Source organism: Falco punctatus (genome assembly GCF_963210335.1).
Source record: "Falco punctatus genome assembly, chromosome: 5".
Lineage (NCBI taxonomy): Eukaryota > Metazoa > Chordata > Aves > Falconiformes > Falconidae > Falco > Falco punctatus.
This window is the reverse complement of record NC_137584.1, coordinates 46,035,176-46,057,914: the sequence shown is the minus strand read 5'-3', so window position 1 is coordinate 46,057,914 and position 22,739 is coordinate 46,035,176. Positions and strand designations below refer to the sequence as shown.

General features: G+C 41.4%; 2 protein-coding genes across 6 annotated transcripts in view; both read right to left on the bottom strand.

Annotated features, from left to right (window-relative positions):
* The window catches only part of MTHFD1L (methylenetetrahydrofolate dehydrogenase (NADP+ dependent) 1 like), a 156,895-nt gene extending 155,912 nt beyond the window's left edge, over window positions 1-983 (bottom strand). Inside the window, exon 1 of one of the 3 annotated variants that reach the window (XM_080389690.1) lies at window positions 833-983. In XM_080389690.1, the coding sequence (XP_080245816.1) occupies window positions 833-927 (95 nt within the window). In that variant the 5' untranslated portion in view covers window positions 928-983. Of the gene's footprint in view, window positions 1-348; window positions 728-832 lie in introns of those variants that run through there. The other 2 variants (XM_080389691.1, XM_080389689.1) reach the window with 2 other exon arrangements.
* Window positions 984-1,085: 102 nt separating this feature from the next.
* The window catches only part of PLEKHG1 (pleckstrin homology and RhoGEF domain containing G1), a 139,439-nt gene continuing 117,785 nt past the window's right edge, over window positions 1,086-22,739 (bottom strand). For all 3 annotated transcript variants that reach the window (XM_080389686.1, XM_080389688.1, XM_080389687.1), the window contains 14 exons: window positions 20,591-20,637; window positions 19,908-20,058; window positions 18,751-18,882; window positions 16,195-16,377; window positions 16,011-16,106; window positions 15,803-15,889; window positions 13,432-13,465; window positions 12,267-12,362; window positions 11,011-11,049; window positions 10,514-10,536; window positions 9,456-9,674; window positions 7,754-7,870; window positions 5,243-6,911; window positions 1,086-4,282 (listed from right to left, as the gene is read on the bottom strand). In XM_080389686.1, the coding sequence (XP_080245812.1) occupies window positions 3,183-4,282; window positions 5,243-6,911; window positions 7,754-7,870; window positions 9,456-9,674; window positions 10,514-10,536; window positions 11,011-11,049; window positions 12,267-12,362; window positions 13,432-13,465; window positions 15,803-15,889; window positions 16,011-16,106; window positions 16,195-16,377; window positions 18,751-18,882; window positions 19,908-20,058; window positions 20,591-20,637 (3,993 nt within the window). In that variant the 3' untranslated portion in view covers window positions 1,086-3,182. The remainder of the gene's footprint in view (window positions 4,283-5,242; window positions 6,912-7,753; window positions 7,871-9,455; window positions 9,675-10,513; window positions 10,537-11,010; window positions 11,050-12,266; window positions 12,363-13,431; window positions 13,466-15,802; window positions 15,890-16,010; window positions 16,107-16,194; window positions 16,378-18,750; window positions 18,883-19,907; window positions 20,059-20,590; window positions 20,638-22,739) is intronic.

The following is a 22,739-nucleotide window of genomic DNA, read 5'->3' as shown; positions in this document are numbered from 1 at the left end:
CATGAGACGGCTCGTCCAGCCTCACCACGGGAAGCAGCAGGGAACCACCACCCCGAGCCCTCAGCTCGGGTGGGTCCTTCGTTCCCACACGCCAGAGCCGGGCAGTGACAGCAGCAGAGGCCATTACACCTGGGGTTTAACCAGCCCCCAGAGCTGCCAGCCGGCCACTTCCATGGATGCTATTGAAACCCGCGGGCAGCAGGGAGACAGAGGGGCTTTGTTTGCCACGCTGCTTCTTGGAAAAACTGGTGGCAGCCAGGCTCTGGGAACGCTTACTGGAAAAATTTGCAGGGTTAAGTGGCTGCTGGCTCTCCTCCGTTACCTTCTAAATATGCAGATGCTACTTACCCAGCAGGGAAGGAGGAGAGCCCCTGGAAGATGTCTGTCTGTCCATCCCCACAGCAGGCAGGACACGACACGGACGGACGGACACGGCCACAGCCCAGAGCAGTGTTTTGCCACCTCATGCGCTCCCCCCTACAGCAGCCAATGACCCGTTCAGGACAATGGGTGGCAGACAAACCCTCCCAGCCGAGGTGGAACGGACGGGGGGGGGGGTGGTGGTGGTGGTGGCCGATGGACCATGCGGTTTTCCCACGGACCATACGGTTTCCAGGCACACTTCCACGCGCAGCCTCACCTGAACGCCCGCCACGTTACGCCTGCCCTGTTCACCCTCGGAACGCCGGGACACAAAGCCAAGGCAAAAAACCCCCAAAGAACCCACCCCCACGCATCAAAAAAAAATCCCCCACCCCGAGCCCCCTTTACCCCCTCCCCCCGCCCACCCCGTTGCATCAGCCACCGCCGCCCCCCCCAGCGCGCCTCTTACCGCACCGCCGCGGCGCCCCGCGCCTGCCGCCCGCACAGCCCGCGCCTCGGCGGCAGCACCGGGGACACGCAACGCCGCAGCGCCGCGATCCTCATCCCTGCGGCGGCCACCGGCACCGGCCACCGGGGGCGGGGAGCGGGGCGAAGGGGCGGCCGGTACTTTAGCACCGCCCGCCCGTTCGCCCCGCTCCCCGCCCCAGGGCTCAGCCCCTTTCGCTTGCCTCCCCTCCCCCCCCCCCCCAATGAACACCCAAAGCTTTTGCATACTCAACGTTTATTAAAAATAATATGAAATGGTCCCTGGGAGAAGTTACACACTAGTAAAGTCCCTTTTTCTGTTCGTTCCCCCCGCAAACCCGCACCGATTGCGTGAGATGCAAGTTAACCAACACTTCCCCCCCCCCTCCCTCCCCAAGCCGTTTAAACAAATCTAGACGTGCGCGGGTAAAGCACAGATTTCACTTCTATTCGTATTTACAGTACTTTACAAGCTATATTAAATAAATACGGGCTCTGCTACACCTCGGCGTCTTAAATATGTACAACATTATTTCTCCGTCGGATTATACTAGAGAGATGCGGGTCCCATCGCAGTGGATGTGCTGACTGTAACAAGTATCCCTGTGGTACAAGCTAGTAAGTACCATGACCAACCAGCCCTCAAAATCACAACTCCTAGCCACTGCGAGATAACGTGCGGTAAATAATTTAATCCGTTCTAACAAATTCAAGTCCTTAAATCTCAGTCCTAGAAGTAATTAGCTGTACACTGATAACTTCAGGTTCTCCTCACGGTGACCAGCGTAGTGAGTAGTCGGCCGTTTTGGAAGTATAGTGCTCTGTAGCGGAGGGGAGTGGTATGTGGTTAGTAAAAACAGTATTTCAATGAAACTCCTTTATGTATTGATATGTTTAACTTTGTACTGGCTTTATCCACATGATCTGGAGAATTTAAGCACCAAGAACAAACAACAGTCACACAAGATGGTCAGTGTAGACTTATTTAGGCTTTCCTTTAGGTACAACGTTTTCAAGTAACAGAATTCAAAGCTGTGCAATGAAGATGACAAAGGGGAGTAAATGTGCATTGTATTGGAAATCCTGTTCTTGTTCTAAATGGCAGCATTTATTCTATACATTATTCGCAAAAAAATGGAATGTATTCTCATTTTTTAAGCTACTTTTATTGTCCATAAACTGGATTAGTCACCCCTGGCTGGTTTTGAGAATATGTATTTTACCTTTCTGCCAGGAAAGGTCATTTCCTACTCCGGGAGATGTGGTCCCTAGGGAGGGCAGCTTGTCACTCAACTGGCAGCATCGCTGAACTACCCTATGGGCCAAATATGCCCCATGATTAATATTTCACCCAAGCATCTGGCCAAGCCTCATTCTCTCTCAGGGTTACTAACTTTGGGACTCTAACAAATGCCCCACAGGTCACTGTGTATAAAATACAGCTACTTCACAAACACACAGAGCAGCTTTCAACTGCTGGGCTCTGAGCTACAAAATACTCAAATTTTGCCTGTGTGTTGCAACCATCAACATCACTGGAAGTACCAAACCCAGTCCAGCCATCTTCACAAGCAGTGGAGCTCCTCTTCTACTGCCCGGAACATCCTCCAGGCAAGGACTACATCACATTGCAGGTTCACATAAAAAGCCGCCACTGCTCATCCTCTGCCAACTATGCAGTTACAGAATGTAGAAGAGGCTTCAGACACAGAGCCATCAGTCTGGCATCCCTCACGAGCACTAGGACTAGATTTTGTTTAAAACGTAAGAAGTCTGTTCTAAAGTAACGTAGCATTGGTCCCCTGCACTTGGTATCTGTCTGATGAAGAGTAACGTGCAATAAATATGTGCAATTGCACTGCTCAGAAATCTGCAGTGTCACAGAAGTAGCTGCTCAGCTAAATGCTCCCATATGTAACCAGAGTAATCACATGGGTATTTTGGATGCAGAATACTGCTTACCAGCTCAAAAGTCCAAATACTAAGGTTCCCACACGCTAAAAGGATTTAAGAATTAAATGGCATCACACCTGGTTCAACGGTAAGAATCAAAGGGTATCACACCTAACAAGGGAAGAGATGGGAAGGCTAAATAGGAGATGAGAAGCCCACCTGCACTAAGGAGCAAGACACCAGACAGTACACATGTGGCCTTTTTCACTTCCAGGATTCTAAACCTTTTTAAAAATGATACATTTCACTTCTATTTACAGTTATTACTCTGATACAATGCCTGACTGTGTAATATTATGGAAATACATGATGCCAGTACTGATTGTCGTAGTATATACTCTGTCATGATAAGGCAGTACAGCTAGAAATTACTGAAAGCATCAAGCAAAGCTACTTGAACTGAGACACTGAAACTTTTCCCTTAAAGACTGGACAATATTCTGCTGATTAGGAGATGGTACTCTCCATAGGTAGTCGTTCAGTTTATCCGAATCACCATATGCAGTCAGATACGGGGTAAGCGCGTGTTTGCCGCTGGCAGACTTTGCAGGAGTACAAGAGATAGTTTTGCCACAGAGCGTTTCCGAAGGAGCAGCATCTGCATTACGCAGTTTAGGATCAGATTTCCTTGGTTGGTTCTGAGAAGTCTCCAGGTCAGATCCCTCATCTTCAGACTTTATTTCAACATAGTCATCATCATCCCCTTCTTCTTCAGTATCTTTGAAATTTGAAAAGTAGTTCTGAGTGGCCATCTGTGCTGTCAGAGGGGAGGTCCTGTTCACTCTCAGGACCTTTTGAGAATCCTGCAGAATCATATCGGGACAGTTTTCAGGGATCTGCTTTCTCATATCAGGCCCCGTACATCCTGAAGCAATACCTGGCATTTGATGGCTGTTGAATCGGAAGTTCCTGTTTGAATGGAGCTTTTTCTTGTCCATTTCATTAGGATATACAATTGATTCTCCAGACCTGTTGACCACAATTGAGGACGATGACTGTGACCTGCTGTAAGCCTGTGGTTTTACATTGCTTACTCTTCTCCCAAGTGAGTTATAGACATGATCTTGATGTAAATTTTCTTTGTTCGGTTGGCTTATGATGGCGCTCCACCTCTGTGCTGGGACATGCAAACAGTTAGCAACCTGAAGGGAAGGCACCGAGCCAGCTGATGGCAACTGCTTTGAACTGCTTTTTGTACCAGATTCTGCATAAGAGCTCTTGGACTTCGGGTCTTGGGATTCAGGCCATGGAGAGAAGTTGGCCAGCTCTCCGTTACTGTACGTAGAATGCAAAAGCCAGTCTTCTGCTCTTGAGCATTCACTGGCAGCCTGGGAACGGGGAGGAGACGCAGCCATGGGCGTGGAAAACCTCCCGGCTGATGGCTCCTGAGGAGTGGCCCAGGCTTCCTTCTGGACCTTAGGTGAACTTTCTCTAAAGACGATTTGGTCGTAAAGCTGGGAATATTCAGCTATTCTGGCACCTAGAAAGGAGAGAGAATTAATTTAGCAGAGGCAAGCAATCAATTCAAATGAGTCGTGTGAAGATAAAAATATCAAAACACTCTGTATTGGTCTAGAAAAAAGTTTACAGCTGTGTCAGTATCTTCAGCCTCAAAAAAGTTAACATGAAACAATGGCGGCTGGAAAAGCCGTGCATTCTATTGTGTTTCAGCACACTGTATTGAAAAAAAGAAGCATAAAATATCTTGTGACAGTGAACAGTCATGCAGGACACAATGTATCACACTGTTCCAACAATATGCTGCTTTTTTCATGTTAAAATGGAAAAGAACATTCTGAAAATGTCCCGGTAAATAAGATATTTAGGGACTTCTATAAATATCACGAGAAGGCAAGAATGATACTCTAGTGCGTGGAGTCCGCTGGCTCCATGTCTCCAATTTGTTTCAATTGACCATGGACAAAAATTGTTCCAAAGCTTCCCATATCCATGACATTGCAAATTCATTAGCTAGTGCAAGGACACCAGCTCTTTCTCCTCTGACACCCTTCCCTGTGCTTTTAGGTGTGATGGGGATAGTACCTGAGCAAATGTACATGACGGATTAGGAGGTGAACCTACCTGAAAATATACCTTTTCAGTCAAACTCTGAAGATCACATTATTAAAGGAAATAATTGCTTTTCTGTAAAAAGGCCAATAGTGCTTCCGGCATGATTTCTATTTCGAGCCTCAGCTGAACTGATCTTTCCTTGACACCGCCCCATAATTTCTTCCCAATTTTATCAAGTAATGACAAGAATTGAGATATAAAGGACGTGTTAGAAGCAGTCACAGAAAACTCACTGCAGTGGCAACAGAGAAAATATAATACCGATACTCCTAACAGGGTGAGAAAAATTCACAATCTTCCAGGTCAGTATACAAATTTCAATGAAAATTACTAAAGAAATATCTTTATAGAAATATTTTGAACATACCAATAGCAGGACCCCCCTGTTTCTTCTCCTCCAGAATAGCAGCAAGATCTTTGTGCTTCAGTTTCTGTTGTCTGCTAGCCAGCTGCTCCTGCTCTGGACTTTTAACTTTCAAAAGCTGGTTGGCCTTCTTAATTTTTTGACTGTACTGCCTTGCCATCATAAAAACTCTGTTCTTTGTTTTATCCGCAGCAGCCAAGTCATTTTCCATGCCCTCTGCATGCACACTGGACAGAACGCTTTTGGCAGATTCGTATGGGCTATCTACAAAAGGTATCTCACTGGAGAAGGAAGATCTATTCAGACTCATAAAAGAGTTTTCCTTGCATGGTGTAGAATCTTCAAGCCTGAGATTAGCCTCACTTATGGTGGCAGCCCTGGGCTTCACAGTTTTAGGGAAAATAGGAGTTTCTGGCAGAGAGAGAGTAGACAGCGAGTACTCTACATCTTTACTTAGTTCAGGTGTACTACCAGCATGCAGCCTTTCCTGCATATCATCTTTACAAACAGGAAAGGCTGCAAGGAGGCGGTCTCTTGTCTTTTCCTCATTCTTCTTGATGTAGTTCTCCAGGTCATTCCAAATCTCATCTACTTCCTCCGAGAGTTTATCTGCTGCAGACTTATGGGACAGCGAGTCTGAGTTGGAGGAGCTATCTACCAAGCTCAAATAGTCATTGTCAACAGGAACACGATGATAAGGACTTTCATCTTCACTGAACGGGAGACTCTCTTCAGAAACAAACTGCCGTAGATTGTCAGAATATGCAAAGTCTTTTTCCAGGCCCAGAAAACTCCCCCTTTTAGAGCATTTTAAGGGGTCACATTTAAAATTCAATAGCGGTGTTTCTGGAAGCACTATGGTGTCATAGATGTTGTCTTCAACAATCCTGAGCTCATCCAAACTTGAAGTAGGTGCTTCCCTACTGAGTAGTATCTCATCCCTACTGGCACGAATGGAGGCCCTGTTTTGATTTGCTGTCGTCTTTCTGGAGGGTGAATCTAAGCTGCTTTTGTTTTCAGCCTCATAGAGAGAGTCTCTGGCAGATCTCTGGGGACCACGGTCTGTCATCTCCTCCCTTCTTGTCAGACCCATCAGCTTCAAGTCTTCATAGCTTATATTATCATAAACATGTTCAATATCATCGATGGTCAGCTCCTCTGAAGATTCGGGATATGCATTAATACCGCTCACCTCTGCTCTCTTCACCTCCCTTCGGGAACTGCGCTCCCCTATTTTATACCTTGCGCTGGCTGGACACGTGTTACTTTCACCAGCGCTACTGGCCCGCCTAACAATTTTGTGATGAGTGGGGCTGGAATTCTCGTTTTGATGCACTACCCCTAAGTGCCAGCTGCACGGACGCCCAGAAGAACCCCTCCTTTCTCCACCAACAGCTGAACTAGCATTGGATGCAGATACTGATGGTACAAACATCTGATAATCGTCTTCATCATCTTCATTCTCATAAGGTGGGCGCCGGCTGGGAAACAGTGCCTGTCTGATCTGATGGTCAGTCCAGATGTTTCTGACAGAGGTACTTCCTCCCAGGATACTCATGATTAGCGAGTTGCTCTGGGGGGTGCTGAATTGTCTAGGCATCTGTGGCTGTCTAGCTGCACAGGGAAATGGAAGATTCTGGGTTGTCTCTTCATCTGAAGGGTCCTTGGAGCTCTGTGGAGATTTGAAATAAGCAGGTAACATTAGCCTATCCCCTGCAGTAGTACAGCGATCGCCTCCATTCACAGAATTGCTATAGCACCAGTATGTCCCACAGCACTGAGTCAGGTGGAGATGGGCAGGGTGAGCAGGCTCCTCGCTAGAGAGCCAGGGAGCCAAGGTGACAATGCCAGACTACTTTGCCTCCTAATCCTTACCATGGCTCAGAGTTCACTGTTGGCATTTAATAATGTCTTACTTCAAATAAAAGACACTGGCTTATGTTAATGCATGAGTAATTAAAGGCAAATTTGTTTGGCAGGAGCTAGGTTAAACCTTTTGTGCTAACTCTGCAGTTTCACAGTTGGATTAAGCTAATCTGACTTTGGGTTTGTGCCAAAACTTTTGTTCTCCTCCCTTTCCCCTTGCCTATAACCCTAGAAGAAAGGTATGTTACACTCCCTAGCACATGCCATGGAAGACTTCATTTTCTTTTTGGACTAATTTGTTATCCAGCTCCACTAGCAGATCTGATTTACAACAAGGCCACATGCCTGCTAATAAGGCTAATGTGAAGAAGGATGCTGTAGATATTCCTGGCCAGATGTTGGGAAAGAGAGGGAAAGTTAATTCCTTTTGTCTCAAGTTAATGCTGACTGGTTTGGTTAGTTGCCTTTTTTCCCTTGCCCCAAAAAAGAATAATCTTTCATCATACAGACTATTATTTCAATTATATGAATATTAATACATGACATAAACAGAAGATGACTTATCTGTCTACCTAGGGAAAACACAGATCCCTTTGAAAGATCTACGATGAACAGTAAAATAGAAGTTAAAAAAAAATATATATATACCTGTGTTTCACACTTGTTGAGATTAACACTTCTCCGTTTTTCACCATTTTCAGCAGCTTGACTATTAAGTCTTTTTCTTCCCCCTTTTGACTTCTGCAGTGAGTTTTGCTGCACTCCCTGTGATATGAAAGAAAAGGTAATAAAATCTACAGTTCTTTGTACAGCCTCGTTCAGAAGAATTACTATCAGCTAAAACAGGCCAGGTATATACACCAGAAGAACAAAATGCTCACAAGTAGTCAGAGCACTGCCACAAGAATGATTCGGAGCCTAGAAAACTTTCTTTACAATAACCAATTAAACTGTATCAATCCATACAGCTTGTCAAAAGTTGTTGAAAGCAGAATCTGTGTACAAAAATATAGACATAAAGGAATACATAGAAATTGGACAAGGGAAAGGGCTTAATCTCACTGCCAACATTATAATACAAGAAGGTGGTCACACAAAAATTCAAGTTTCAAAGTGTTTGTTTGTTTGTTTTGAAAAGGGGAGGGGATAGTCTCACTATCACTTGCAGTCTTGAAAACCAGAAAGAGGTCTAAACTAAAAAAGTATGCTGTCACCCAACTTCCCAGAAAAAAAAACAATCAAAACATTACCCCCTCACCCCCCCCCCCCTCAATAAAAAAAAAAAAACCAAACCAGAACAAAACCCCAGAAGGCTAGAATGTTACATGCTGGGCAGTGTCCAAATGAACTCAGAGTGAAGGGTGTGCATGGTGGGAATGGGAGGGAATCTGCAACGGTATTGTTGCCACACTATGGATTAAACACTAAGCTACTATTATACATTTTTATAGTGGCATTCTTTTGCACTTACTCATTCTTTTGTACTTACCCATGTCAGGAAGAAAGACAATTACAAGACACTGCACTACACTGATACAAGATATTATTTTATCAAAGAGTTACAATGGAAACATAATTTCAAAGATGAAATGTTCAGTAAGCTTCAAAAAGAATTTAAATAATAGGTTTTGGATAATTCACAAAATAAATGGACCACACAAAGATATGACTTCAGCATCAACTAAACCAAACAAACTTAAAATCTAGATTCTTTAATACAGTCACCTTTCAAAGCTGGGGTTTTAGTCTTGCAGAAGTATTATGTGTGTGGAAACATCATGCAGAGTGGGGAAAAACTACCACCTATGCAGTAGTAACAGATAGAAACTCTCATTTGCAGAAATCCCATTCACAACTCCTTGTATTAGTTTACATGTTCCTAGCTACCGCCAGCAGCTCAGTCAAGAATCACCACATCACATGTGGCAGGGTCTGAATCTTAGCTTAATATTCCAGTCCTGGCTTTGGAGACCTGAAGGCAGTGTGTCTCTGCACATGGCCTAAAGAGGTTTCTTTCAAGGCACCAGCTGGAGAAGCAAGGAAAGGTCAGTTGTGCACAACAGGTAAAAGCAATAGCTTTCTGTCAGAACTCAGCTTGAGGACTGCAAAGGACTGAGTAAAATCTTCTTCAAGCAGTGGGGATTTCTTCCTCTGTGTAGGGGCTAATTTTACGTTTTCTCTGCCAAATGCAAGAGAGTGTTGTGTGTGGTCTAAAAAAAAAATATTTCTAAGGAGACAAAGTTGTAAATACTTGTTACACATTCCCTGTGTCCTTGTTACAGATAATTTTAATCTCCCTTCCATCCTTCCCAGGGAAACAGGATTTTATTTTCTCCCCTCTTTTCCCTACCTGTTCAGACTCTTCTTCATCATCAGCATCAATCTGTTCTGTAGCGGAAGTCTGAAGGTTTTCGTCCTGATCACTGCTGTAGGCTGGCTCAATGGACTCTTGAAATTGGCTCTCCAGCCCACTGGGTTCCAATGGAACCTTTTTCCTAGAATTCAGCAGGGCTTCATTTGATCCTAGTTTGGTGGCTTGAGATAATAGGGCTCCTTCAATACTGATCCGCTTAAAAAAAAACACCACAAAACTTTGATTAGAAGTTTATAGAGATTATATATTCCATTAAGACACTTTTACATCAGACTTAAAAGGCAACATTTAAGCTACATTCTGTTAGCTGCACTGAAATGAGACTTTTCCATAGAATATTTAGAACTGAAAAAATATATGCAAAAGCCCCCACCTCAATTATGGGCTTCAGCGTTATGGCATCCCAGTGAAGTCATATCTAGTGTACCCTGTTTGTAAATCTTACACACACACACAACTTTAAATTCCATCCCAAATAAACACTCAGGGCTGATATTCAACATGAGACTTTCAAACTGCATTGGGAACTTCAGTACAAATTCTTACAGAGAATGTAAAAATCAGAAATGCTCATTTCCATCTGCTTAAGCTGTATCTGCTCTGTTTAGTCATATATCATGATTTATACCTGTGGTATGTATATCAGAATAAGCTGAAACTTTCCAGTCTTATTCAATAAATACATAGACAATATGCTCCAAAGAACAAACACAATCTTTATGCACAGCACTTCCATGATTATAATGGTATTTTTAAGTACCCTATAGCATTAGTAATTGACTAATCCACATATTGTTGTATTTTATAATGCACTACATTTTTTCATTATTAGATATTCCTGAAATATTTAACTGTTTTTCTATTACTTTCATTCCAGTAATCTTATTGGAGATGCTAAATAACATTTATTGTTTTGTTTCCATTCTTAATATCAACACAACTAAGAAGATGTAGATTCTATGGTAAATGCAGTGCTCTAAGTAATTTGAAATGTGCTAAAATAAGAAATATAAGAAATATAAGAAATGGCTTACCTTCTGCATATCTGGACTCATATCTGAAAACAGAAATATATACTTCATCATAAGTGAAAAATCAAATTGGTTTTGCCCACTTTAATGCTACACTAGTACCCCTATTATGAATTCCCAAAAGGGGGTTAAATGCAGCAGCAACTCAGCAAACAGGCTATAGGGTCTCTGATAAAACAGAGACAGCGTGAGCTTTACCACAGTTCCACCAGAGGTCCTGATTTTGCAACACTGATATGGTATCAGCAACTACTCACAATGGCCAAGACTCTGTGTGTTCAGTTGCCAGTTGTTAGGATGTTTACAGGATCAGAACCCAAGTGTGGAAAAAGCTGACATCAGAATTAAAGACTAATGCTTTGTTTTCCTTGCATAGTTCCTCCTCCTCTCTTCACCTCCAAACATATTTAGGCAAAGTTATAGGAGAAAATGATCCATCTTTACTTGTTCCACAAAGTACAGAAGCACAGGGTCAATAAACAGTAGACGAACTAGCTTACCGTTTGACTTCAAAACTTTATGGACTCTAGATGAGGGTTCTGAAAAAAAGAGAGAATCACGTTTAAGCACTCCAGCATCCCAAAATAAGCTATGGGCATCCTGTCCAACTTTTTATAACACGGATACCAAAATTTAAGCTTTTGAGCCCATGCAGGGAAGCCAGATTTTCATTTCTTATTCACCCAGTCTCTTCACAAAATAAATATTTGTTGAAGAGCCAAACCTACAGATGTTACCAAAGAACATACATGTTCCTGAATAAGCCACAGGTAGATTTTTATCCCACGTTAAGATTCCTGCTTTCAGAAGACTTGGTCATCTCTGTTATTGCTCTAAATTGCTGGAGGTTTCCTATTAGAAATATATATAAGGTACCGACAGCTTAGCAGTTTAAAAGTGTAAATAGATGAACATTACATGGGACACCATTTGATCAGTATCTTGTATTATTCCTTTTACAGACAAAGCAGCACCAATGCAATACTTCACCTCAGAAACAAAGGAAGATGCCTGAAAAGTAATTAAACCTTGATTGTTTTTCAGACACACATGGTGCTGTATGATAAATCACTACGTCGATACTGTCATGAACCTTAAGTCATTCCCAATACACAATGTTACGTGTTACAAATTAGAAAGGTCTTTAAGTAGCTGAAGAGGGGAACGCAGTGACTGCAAGATGAAGTCACCCAACTACAGACATTGGCAGTGACTTCAAGAGAAAACTAACAGTAATTATGGTTGTATGTTTTGAAAAAAAAAACAACCCCAAAGTCAGCATAACCACCTCTCAAATCTCTATTATCCATAAGGCAGACATTACATTAAGTAAAGATAATAATCATGTTTTGAAATAACAGGCCTATCATAATCAGGATGAAACCACTTCTGAGACAATAATTATTTGGGGGGGAGGGGGGCAGGGGGGTGTAGAACTGTCAGATTTAAATAATATGACTGGCCTTTCTGCATATGCATTCTTTTATCCATTAGAAAGTATCAACTATTCTTTATGCATCCATCATTAGGAATGTATATCCATGAAACTAAATGCAAACAGTGGATAAAAAAATATATCACACAAACAACAAATGGTTTGTAAGATGCTCCACCCGTACCTGAGTGATACTGTGCCGTGTTAAATATGCACGGAGTGCAAGTTAAGGACCAACTCCATGTGCCCAGTCTTCCCAACCCTAAACAACTCTGCTTGTTTTTTCCATTTGTCATCTTGGTGGCAAAGGAGCTTACTCACCTGATTTCCTTCTCACTCTGTGAGGAGTAGTGCCTTCTTTAGGCTGGTATGATGATTTCATTTCTCCCTCAGGGCTATAGTGGAAGCCTGGGTGATCTGTGGAACAAGCAGAGGCACACGGTGTAAGAGAGTGACAAGGGTGTCACTTTACACACCTTGCAGACCTCTCCTCTCTTACATCGTCCTTTTATGACTGACAATAGTACTTTGTGGTGGACTTGGCAGTCCTGGATTAATGGTCAGACTTGATGATCTTAAAGGTCTTTTCCAGCCTAAATGATTCTATGATTCATTAGAGCCTGAAGCAACACACGCAAGACGTGCTGCTGTAGGGTAGCTGTTAATCACCCAGCCGTGGAAACGCTTTGCCCATTTTGTTGTCTCTTGCTCCAGATGGCTAACGCAGCATGTTTGTTTGCCAGTTCCTCAGTCAGAACCTTCCTGACCAATTCTCTACAACAACTACACAAATAAACATCAAACTTGCTTTACTCCAAGACTTCCTCAGCTTTTATATTGTAGGTCTATTGTTCTCACTTCCCTGCAATGCTAGGGATCACTAGATCCCTAGATGAAGAGCTAACGCAGCAAAACCAGCAAGCAGAAGAAGCACCACCAGGGACTGCAGATGGGACTGCACTCAGAGTGCAGACAGCAGCATCACATGTGCTTTCTAATGCTGGCTCCTGGGACACACACAGGTAAACTCTTCAGACATAAGCACAAGCCTCGCTGTCTGCCAGCTACAGGGTTGCCAGCACAAAGAAGTCATACCACTGCTACATCGCTCTTCAGGCTGTGTTTGCTTGTTGCTAGCCCTTCAGCGGGTACTAGCTGGAGAGAGGTTATGCTACAACACGGGAAAGATCATACATTTAGTCAGCATGGACTAAGCAAAAGAGAGCGGCCAGTGTTTACAGAAGGTGTTATCTGCCTCTTCCTTGCTCATCATGAGACAATAACTTATTAGTTGCAGATCAGTCAGCCCAATGCCTACAGAGTGCCACAGGATCTGCACCCAGTTTTGGGGTTTCCAGTAAAGTCATAATTCAAGGAAAAGAAACCTGGCCTCCTCCTGTCTCAGAGGAAACCAGCCATTAAAGCCAAACTTTTGAAGATGGTTTTATTCATTTTATAAAACAAAAGTGAAAAAGAACCAACTTACGTATGGCATCCATTTCTAGAATTGCCTGCTTGGCCTAAAAGAGGAAAAGTAACAAATGAAAAAGTTAAACTAAGCAGAAGGATGAATTATGTTGCATATTACAAGTAACAGTGAGTTTATAGGCAAACAACAGCAAGTTTAATATTTGAACTATAAATACGGTTAGCAGCGTTATTTTCTGTCTTTGTGCATCGAACACGTTACATATGTGAAGAAGAATTTTGCTGGCAGGAGGTTACCAGAGCTTTTCTTCTCAGGGCTTCACACAAAAACCTGTTTGTTGTTCACTGCCCCCGGCAGCTCCACCTTGTGTGCCCACCTCCCCTCTGGCATCACAAGGGGAGGAGTGCGTACCTACAGCACCCGCGGGTGCCAGGAATTTCTGGAGGATGTGGTGATGGCACCTCTGACCACAAATACTTTGGCTTCAAAGATAGGGGCTGTGCTGTGCTGAGACCATGCTGCACGTGCTGCGTCTCCTCCATGGAGACTCAAACCTCCAGAGATCTCTCTCAAGCTCCAGAATTTAAAGCAATCAATACATGTCTCCACATTCTGCTGGGATCAGCACAAAACTGGCCCCAGCATCTGGGGAACTGTTGGTTTGGTTTGCTTTTTTCTGTGATTCACAGAACATTTCCTCCCTAAAAGTCAAATAGTTTAACTCTTTTATTATTTTTCATCTCTGAAGTTGTTGGCACAGAAAACACTATCTACCTTGCTTCCTTTAAGAGTTTACTTGAGGAACAGCTGTTAAAAAAATACATCACCATTTGGTTTAAGTGAATTGAACGAGGATAAAAAGCATCCCATGATTGCTTAAAATTCGTCACTTTTTTAATGGGGAAAATAATTTGGATGTTTTATCAAGTATATCGGCTAACAAGTAAGAACATAAAGTAAAATAAAATAGCGTAAGAACATAAAGTAAAATAAAATAGCCTACAGAACCCGTTTGCTATTCTACAGGTGCAGTTCGGTAATTTTCCACCAGGTGTCACATGTGGACTACTATTAATTCCTAAATCCTCCAAAAACTAGTCAGAGAGAAGTCCCACAACTACCAGTTTATTAAAAAAAATAATAATATATATATAAATTGTGCAGACAACCTCAGAGATTTATTCCATTAGAGTTTTAATTTCTCAAATGATTTTATTTCTCTGAGCAGAAAATGGCATCACATTTTCAGTTACACATTTTTTCCGCAGATCAAAAAAAAATATCCAGTAAGAAGTAAGAAAAAGTCTTGATACAAAAGCTGAGATGGTGCTGTAGTATTTTTTTTTTTTTTACAACCTAATACACTGTAATGTCTATTTATGTTGTAAGCATGAATACTAGTATAAACATTATACCTTCAATAAACTGTAAACTAAAAGATAAAAAGAGAACCAGTAATAGCAACTGATAGAGCTTTTTTCTCCATAATTCTTTTTGTTGAAATGTTGGAAATGAGAGTCAGCATAGCACCATGTCTGTCAGTTACAGGTAACATTTTTTAGCCATTACAGCATAAAACTCAGTGGAAAAAAAAAAAAAAAGTCAGAGAAACTGATCAGTGAAGCTAGAACTGGAGAAAAAAAAGCAGCAGTAAACTCAGTGGGGAAAAAAAAATCAGAAAAAAATCCTGCTTCCTTATGAGTCAGTGGCTACTGTGTGATGGCAAGAGTTAACTTGGGTTAACACCCTTCAAGAGGTGCAGTATGTTACACTGGGAAACATCACCCGGAGCTCCAAGACAGTATTTCATAAATAAAAGGACCAGATTTCCCTACTCCAAGACGTTACAGCTATGAATATGTTACCAGTGCCTCATTTTCTCTGGAACAAAGCTGGCTAGCTATCTCACCAAAAAGGGCCTAGATTTTCCAGCTAAAGATGTAGGGTTCAGAATGTGTGTATTTGTAAAGTGCAGCGTGTGCTGCTGGCTTCACTGCTATGATATCTAACCAAGGCAGATTAAAATTGGCTTGGTAAGGTCTACGCATGCTTCAATTAGTGCACCTCAGTGTTGTGCAGATAGGCAGTATCAAGCTAAGGTATGCCCTTATAGTTAAGATTTCTGACATTGCATCTCTGTTACTCATGTCTTAGCAATCAAATCCCAATATAGACAGCAATGCTACTAACCTGGCTAAACTTTTCTACTCCTGTACCAAGCCCTGTAGATGCTTATAGTGGAACTTTCCCATTAATTTTGAGGAACTTTTAAAGATATAAGGAAACAACATGTTAATTAACCTCCTGGAGTCTAAACTTTCTGTAAATTGCCATGCATCTTACAAATAACAAGATTGCTTGAAGTTAGTACACATACAAGGTGTTTTGTGGTTTGTTTGGGGTTGTTCTGTTTTTTTGTAATTTTTACCTTGGCAGGAATTTTAGCAGGATGGTTTTCTAGAATTAACCTCTTCAAGTGAAGAATCCAAAGCCGCTTGTCTTGCTGTGACTTTGCCTGATTAAAAAAAAAAATAATAAAAAAAGTTGCACCATGAGAAAAAGCATTACTGTGCTGTGCAAGATCAGGAATAGCATACGGTGATCCGTCAGGTCGGGCAGGAAGGTTTCTGTCATACCTGGACAGTATGTTGCATCTTGGGATTTTTGTAGTGGAAGACGCTAAAGCTAAGTGGTTCCTTTGGTATTACTTCAACAAGCATCAGATTCCCACACTGTAGCAAAGAGAAGCAATGACATGAATCATGGAGAAGTTTTGGGGAGACCCAGAGACAGCACATTACCACCTGCTCTCCAACATACCAGTATGTGAGCTTTGTATGCAAACATTTCATCTCTCTTTTTTGTAATTAGCAGCAGCTTGTCAAACAGGAACAATGTGCGCTCATTTTTGGCTCGCTGAATACGAAATGTTCCTTCTAACACCAGCTCCCCGTAACTCGTGAGGTCTGGCCCTTTCCAGTTAGTGAGCAAACTCTGTATCTCCTGCAACAGATCAAAGAAGAACAACTGACATTCATTTCAGAGAGCTTACTGAAACGAAGATTCAACCAATCTGCCGAGGCCATTCCCACTCTCCTATATAACGTTCAGCATCCAACAGTGGAAAGTCACCATAAACCTAGCAACCTCCGCACTGGTGATGTGCAACATTGCAGCCAGGTCCCTGGAGGTTGTTGCCAAGCCCAGACTAAAACATGCCCTCCTGAGTACTGGTTAGTGCCTCTGCATGGGCCCAGCAAAGAGTCCTGAGTGCTCCGGGGCAGCCTGTAAGGGAAGAGCACAAACTCATCTCCCTGGACTTGTAGAGATGGAAAATGGTCTGTAATTCAGTCATCAGCCTCTCTCATGCCTCCTCCCCTCTCCCTTCTGTATCCCTAACCAATCCCTCTTAACACTTTCCTCTCACCCTGGGTATCCTCCTGCAGTTACGTGGCTCCCCACTGAATGAATTATAATGCCATCTCTGAGTCCTGCAGGCCCATCACAGAAGACACTTCTGTGAGGTGTTGAGAACGAAGAGATGTTTCTTAGAAGACTAAAGGACCAGAAGTGATTTGGTCAACTGATGATACGAAGATTAAGATTTGTTTGTGTTTTTAATTATCTGTATTGTTAGATACAAATAGACCACAGATATTTCTTGCCTTATTTATTGATTAAGGGCGGGGGGGAAAGGCTGGAGAAACATCTATGAACATCTTTACAAGCCTATGTGACTTAGCTATGGCTATTCTTGTTTCCTTGAGTTGCTCAGTTTTTCTGTCAGTGGCAATGGTATAGGGCTTAAGCATGGGACAGCAAATTCTAAAAGCAGGCTAAACCTTAACTAGGGAGATCTTTAAAAACATCCAGCAGACTTTAAACTGGAAACATAAGCAAAGCAGGGGCAGATTTCCTCATCCTAGGCTGGTCTCTCTAGGACATTACACTTTAATACAGCATTCAGCTAAAAAGCATCTCAGTACATTTGAAGCACAAACACAGCTTAAGGCATTCACATACAGAAAACCCTAAAGCAGCACACTTTGGACTATACACAAGACTTATAAAAAAATACTTAAACATAACAAATGAAAAAAGTTGCATTTTATCAGATCTCTCCAAAAACTTGTAAATAAGTGAGGGTATAGCACAGGGACGAGGTCCACCAGTGTTGAGGGAGACTTTGCACAGGAAGTGTTGTCGCAGTACTTGCAGCTTTACAGACTGAATGGCAGTGTGATAGTCCGCAGAAGACCTATCCTTATGGCTGCAGAAACAGATTTTACATGTGTAAAGGGTAACTATAAACATAAACATTTTCCACAACCCCATATATTTGCCAGATGAGCTCAATTAAAAAAAAAAAAAAAAGTTTTTTTTCCCCAAAAGCATTTAACTCTCTTTATTGCCAAATATTACTGGTTATCATTACTCAGATTTATAGCATACTGTTGTTAAAAGTCATTAGTATACACTTCCAGCAATGTATGGCAAAGGTTACACTGCTGCAGGCAAGACATTATCAAATATAACCCTATTCTCCCTACAAAAAAACAAAGAGAAACCAAAACCCAACCACAAAAAATGAGGGTCAGTAAGTTGCATTTATGTTAAAAAGAAAAATAAAAAGACAAAGAATAACATGACATAGATTTCTGGAATGGTATAAGCCTATTACTCCTTTTATAAAACTAAAAGCCCCCCCCCAGTTTTCCTAAAGCAGCATAAATACCACTGGTGAAAATGCAATGTAAAATTGTGATTCACTGGGAAGTTTGAAACAGAATGAAAGACCCATAAAAAGTCTACAAAAGAGCTTGCTCTTGATGCCAAAACATATTTGGCATGTAGCTTTTGTTTTCTCCTCAAAAATTCTTCATTTGAAGCGAAGTTCACCTTTTTCTAACTATCATGTTTCTAGGTTTATACTTTCCACAAAGCATCTGATAATGAGTCTTCAAAAGCCCAAGAGGAAAGTACTTAAACAAGAAGCAGCATAAGAAATGCCTCAAAACAAAATTAATCAGCACAAAGGGGAGAAATCGGAAACCACAGGATTTCTGAACAAAGCCATGCCCTAGGGTTGCACAGCAGTGCCGTACAATTGAGGGAAAGGAAGAAAGAGAAGTTATCTTAAGTTCCATATTACTGAAAAATAAATGCTTTACAGGATGCTGCTTGTAGGGTAGAGTTGTCTGATTTTTCCTGCAGCAGCTATGACCATGGTTTCTAAGATCAAACAGCCACAGGCATACTCAACAGGAGTCATAATTTAGACTGACAAAGATTAAAAGATAAACCAAAAAATGTTAATGTCATACATATTGACAAAAACAGCCCACAAACACCCATAAAATCTCTTTGGGAACTCACTTGGAGCCTGATCGCGTGTTCATGTTTCCTCTTCATGTCATTTATATGCCATGCCACTCTCTGCATCGTATCAATGGCATCCAGCACCACGTCATAGCCCTCAGTGTCCTTGTCAAGGTGGTTTTCTATTTCCTAAGATGGGGGGTGGGGGGTGGGGTGGAAAAGTCCTGTTATTTCTAAATTAATTTTCCCAGCTGGACGCAATACTCTGTTTTTATCTGTACTATTTTGTCTTTGTGTTGTGACCACTCAAATGCAACATTCCTGCCTTTATTGCTATTGAACGTTTTATCAATTTGATTAACACAAGATGACTAACAAAGCCAAGCCTTTACGGTCGGTTTAGCAGCGACTATACTTGCAGCAGCTGATGTGAGCAGAGAGGCACAGAAAGAGAGTGTAGCATGCTGACAGGAGACCTTTTCAGACAGCATGTAATGGCTTTCTTAAAACATAGGACATATCTATACACTTACAAAACCCTGATGGTATTACAACTAGGCATTACTTTACAGTTAGAGAGCAGAAAAGCACCAGACATTTTAAATAAGGATCAGTGTCTTTACACTTCACTAGAACATGACTGTCTAATAGGAAACATATGTGGAAAATGTTAACAATAAAGCAGGAATTTCCGAAACTTGCTTAACTCAATTCACTGAATATGGAAAGGGTTCCCACTTCCTCAGTCATTCCTCTGCACAAAATTTTTACCAATCAGGGTGGTTTTGTATATATTTAGTCCTTCTTTCAACCACCCCCAGCATTGCAGCATGTGGAAAAATGCTGTTTTTCATTGGAAAAATAAATTTGTGTACAAAAATGTTTAATCACAACAAGATTCTTCCAAACAGCTTCAGAATTCAGTTTGGTTTTTTTTTTTTTTTTTTTTTTTTTTTAAAGCAGCTAATTATTTTGATGGACAGACTGATTCAATGTGTCTAAAATAATTACTATAAATTATCCATTCCAAATATATGCATATGCTGTGAAGCGATGAAGTCAGAAAAAATCTCCATATGTAGAAATCAAATACCCCCAAAAGAAAGAGCATTCAAGGAAAGCCAGAAGCTTTCTAACCGTCAAGACTTGTACCAGAGGCAGGAACTTCAACATGCAGCAGCCCTAAACTAAACACATTTCTAATGGGTGCTTACGTGCAAAAGCAGGTGGTACTTGAGGATGCGCTGGACGGGTTTCAAGAGATAAGAGCCCAGGGGCAAAGAATGCTGCAGTGCTTCTTGCCGCTCTCTGAAGAACTTGGCCAGCGCCTTGTTCCTCATACATTCTGTCAACACAGCCACCGACCTGGAAACATCAATACATAGCTTTAAGACACATAGTCTCTGTAAAGTCTGCAGGTAAGGTCAAGAATTGTTTCTTTCTTCCCTTGTAAAAGGGGGCAGTAGGTTCCGAAGCCAATCACTGCTGCTTCTGTTGGTTGGGTTTTTTCAGTTTAGCTTTTGCATTCAGTTATGCTTTCCTTTGACATGCAACCACTCTCTGTTACTGGGAATCATATATTTGGAGCACTGCAGAATAAGACTATAATTTTCTAAAGAAGGATAATAGCAGTGAATGGCAAGAACGGTAAAAATAAAACTTCAGATGAGCATATTTCATTTTGGGGTGGTTTTTGTTTTTGTGTTGTTGCTGTTTATGTTGGGGTTTTTTTTGTTTGTTTGGGTTTTGTTTTTTTAAAGAAAAGGTAAACTCCTTGACCATTCCTCCCATTTGGGTGGGGGAGAAGTTGATTTTATTTATTTATTTAATAGACTATAATTTGTATTACACAAACTGGCCACGGGACAAATAAAGAAAGGGAACCCAGAATTCCTACCTTGGGTAGTTGGTGCAGTACTGTGTATATATGTGGAAGTCTTCACTCTGCATGGGGAGGAAAGGTTTACATGTATTCAGGTTTTTTCAAACTAGCAGCTAACATGTGCAAAGTAAAGATGATTATGTCAAGACAATGCCCCCTCTAGTTCCTGATCAACGAAGACTTTCACTGTGATGGTCCTATCACTACCAAAAACCTGTTGAATTGAATATTTTTTTTTCTTTGGGGGGGAGATTTTTCGTTTACTTTAAGCAAAAAACAAATAAACCTACATAGAGTTAAAACAAGTGGCTTTGCAACAGAGCTTCCAAGGTCCTTTATGACAATCTATGCATCTTGAAAAAACAGAACCAAACACCAAACCACCACCACCACCCATCACCATCACCCCTTTCAAACAGCTGACTTGCACATACCTAGTTTTTTGTTTGCTAAAAGCACACATCTGCTTACTGGGAGAAGTTTTGCAGGTTATGTTTAGTGTGTAATTTTCAACCAACATAAATACTTCCACACTTAAGCACAGTCTAAGCATAAAAATCAAAAGCCACAAAAGTGATATTTTTTTTTTTTGTTAAGTAAATTATGACTCTGTGAAAGCAGACAGTTATTACTCAAAACAAGTTGTAACTAGATTTAGGTGGGTTTTCACACTTGCCTGTCACAGTGAAATTGCCAACACTTAATGCTGACAAGCTTCTCAGAGGAAAAGCCTGAGTTTCATTCCTTTCCTCCTTGGCCTAAGCCTTTTTTTCTTGATCATCACCATTTCATTTTATACAAGAACAGGTTTCCAGAAACATTTTCACATGCTTTAAATTCACATCTGCCTATCAACTTCTATCCCAAATAATATGCAATTTCTGCAGCTTGCCAGAGCCCTAAAGAACTAAGAAAGCACAGCAGAACTGCAAAATGCTCCCCAAAATCAATTACTTTTTCTTTCCTGAGTGATAAAAAGTAATCCTCCAGTAGTAAACAAGACCCCAGTTTCCACTTGAAGCATCTTCAGAACAGACTCTGGCATTCTGTAGCACAATAGCTGTGCTCCAGGAGGGGTAGTCACTGGTGAATGGCGAGACCAAATACCTGCCTTCACAGCAGGCAACAGTGCTCTGAGGAGCAACACCACTTGGGGAGAGGGCTGATGCAGGCTGTGGCTTTTGTTTCTCGTTGTTGGGGTTTGGGTTTTTCTGGCCATTCATCAGAAAGAGCCAGCTGAGGTAGTACACTTTCCTATTGCCATAAGTGCTGCTCCCCTTCCCCCTCTCACAGGCGTACAGCAGGTTCTGCCATGCATTTTTCCACTAAGCAGTGATTCATAAGGACCTCACCTAAAGCAAGATGCTACTTCAGATGGGTACGTCATTGCAATTTGTGTCAGTATTTCTTACAGGATTCAATAGTAACTGTTTTGAAAAAAATAAATAACTCTAGCAAACTTTTAACGGACGTTTCTCTAAGGGGCTGCAATCCCCATTTACTCACTAGTGGGCTATAAGCTTATTAAACTTCTCTTCCCTTAGAAACCAACTAACCAACCCACCAAATGTACTCTTGATACAAACAGAGTTAAATGATTTAGCTTGTTTTTTCACACTTTAACTAATTTTGTTGTCACAAGTAGTTTTTACGGTGGCATACCCACATCCCATGTCCACACCCCAAGACAGCAAACTTGTTTTATAGCCTGTTCATGTCCACAATTGGGACCCTGGCCACAGCTCCAAACCTTCTCCACTCAAAGAATTAACAAACCTCAGAGCATTGCAGACGTTACACTGTGTAATTTTCTATGGCAATCACTATCAAACTAGCTAGCACTCATAATACATCAGGGTGCTTAAGAGAGAGCAATAGAATGAAATTCACTAAGATGAAAAAAGGAATTTATTTCATATATGCATCTATTAATATAAGGTTTTCATTTAAGGGTTTTGGTATAAATTGTAATATATTCCCATGGCTACAATCAGAGAATAATGCAATTTATAGAACTGCTTCATAAGCAAAGTGCAGAACATTTTGTGCCAGTTTATTTTTTAGTTTGGTTTTTTTCTGCTCATAAATACAGTCACATGATTGTTCTGCTTTTCAAACAAAAAGAAAAAGAATATATGTTGTGAAATTTTAACAAATGAAGGCA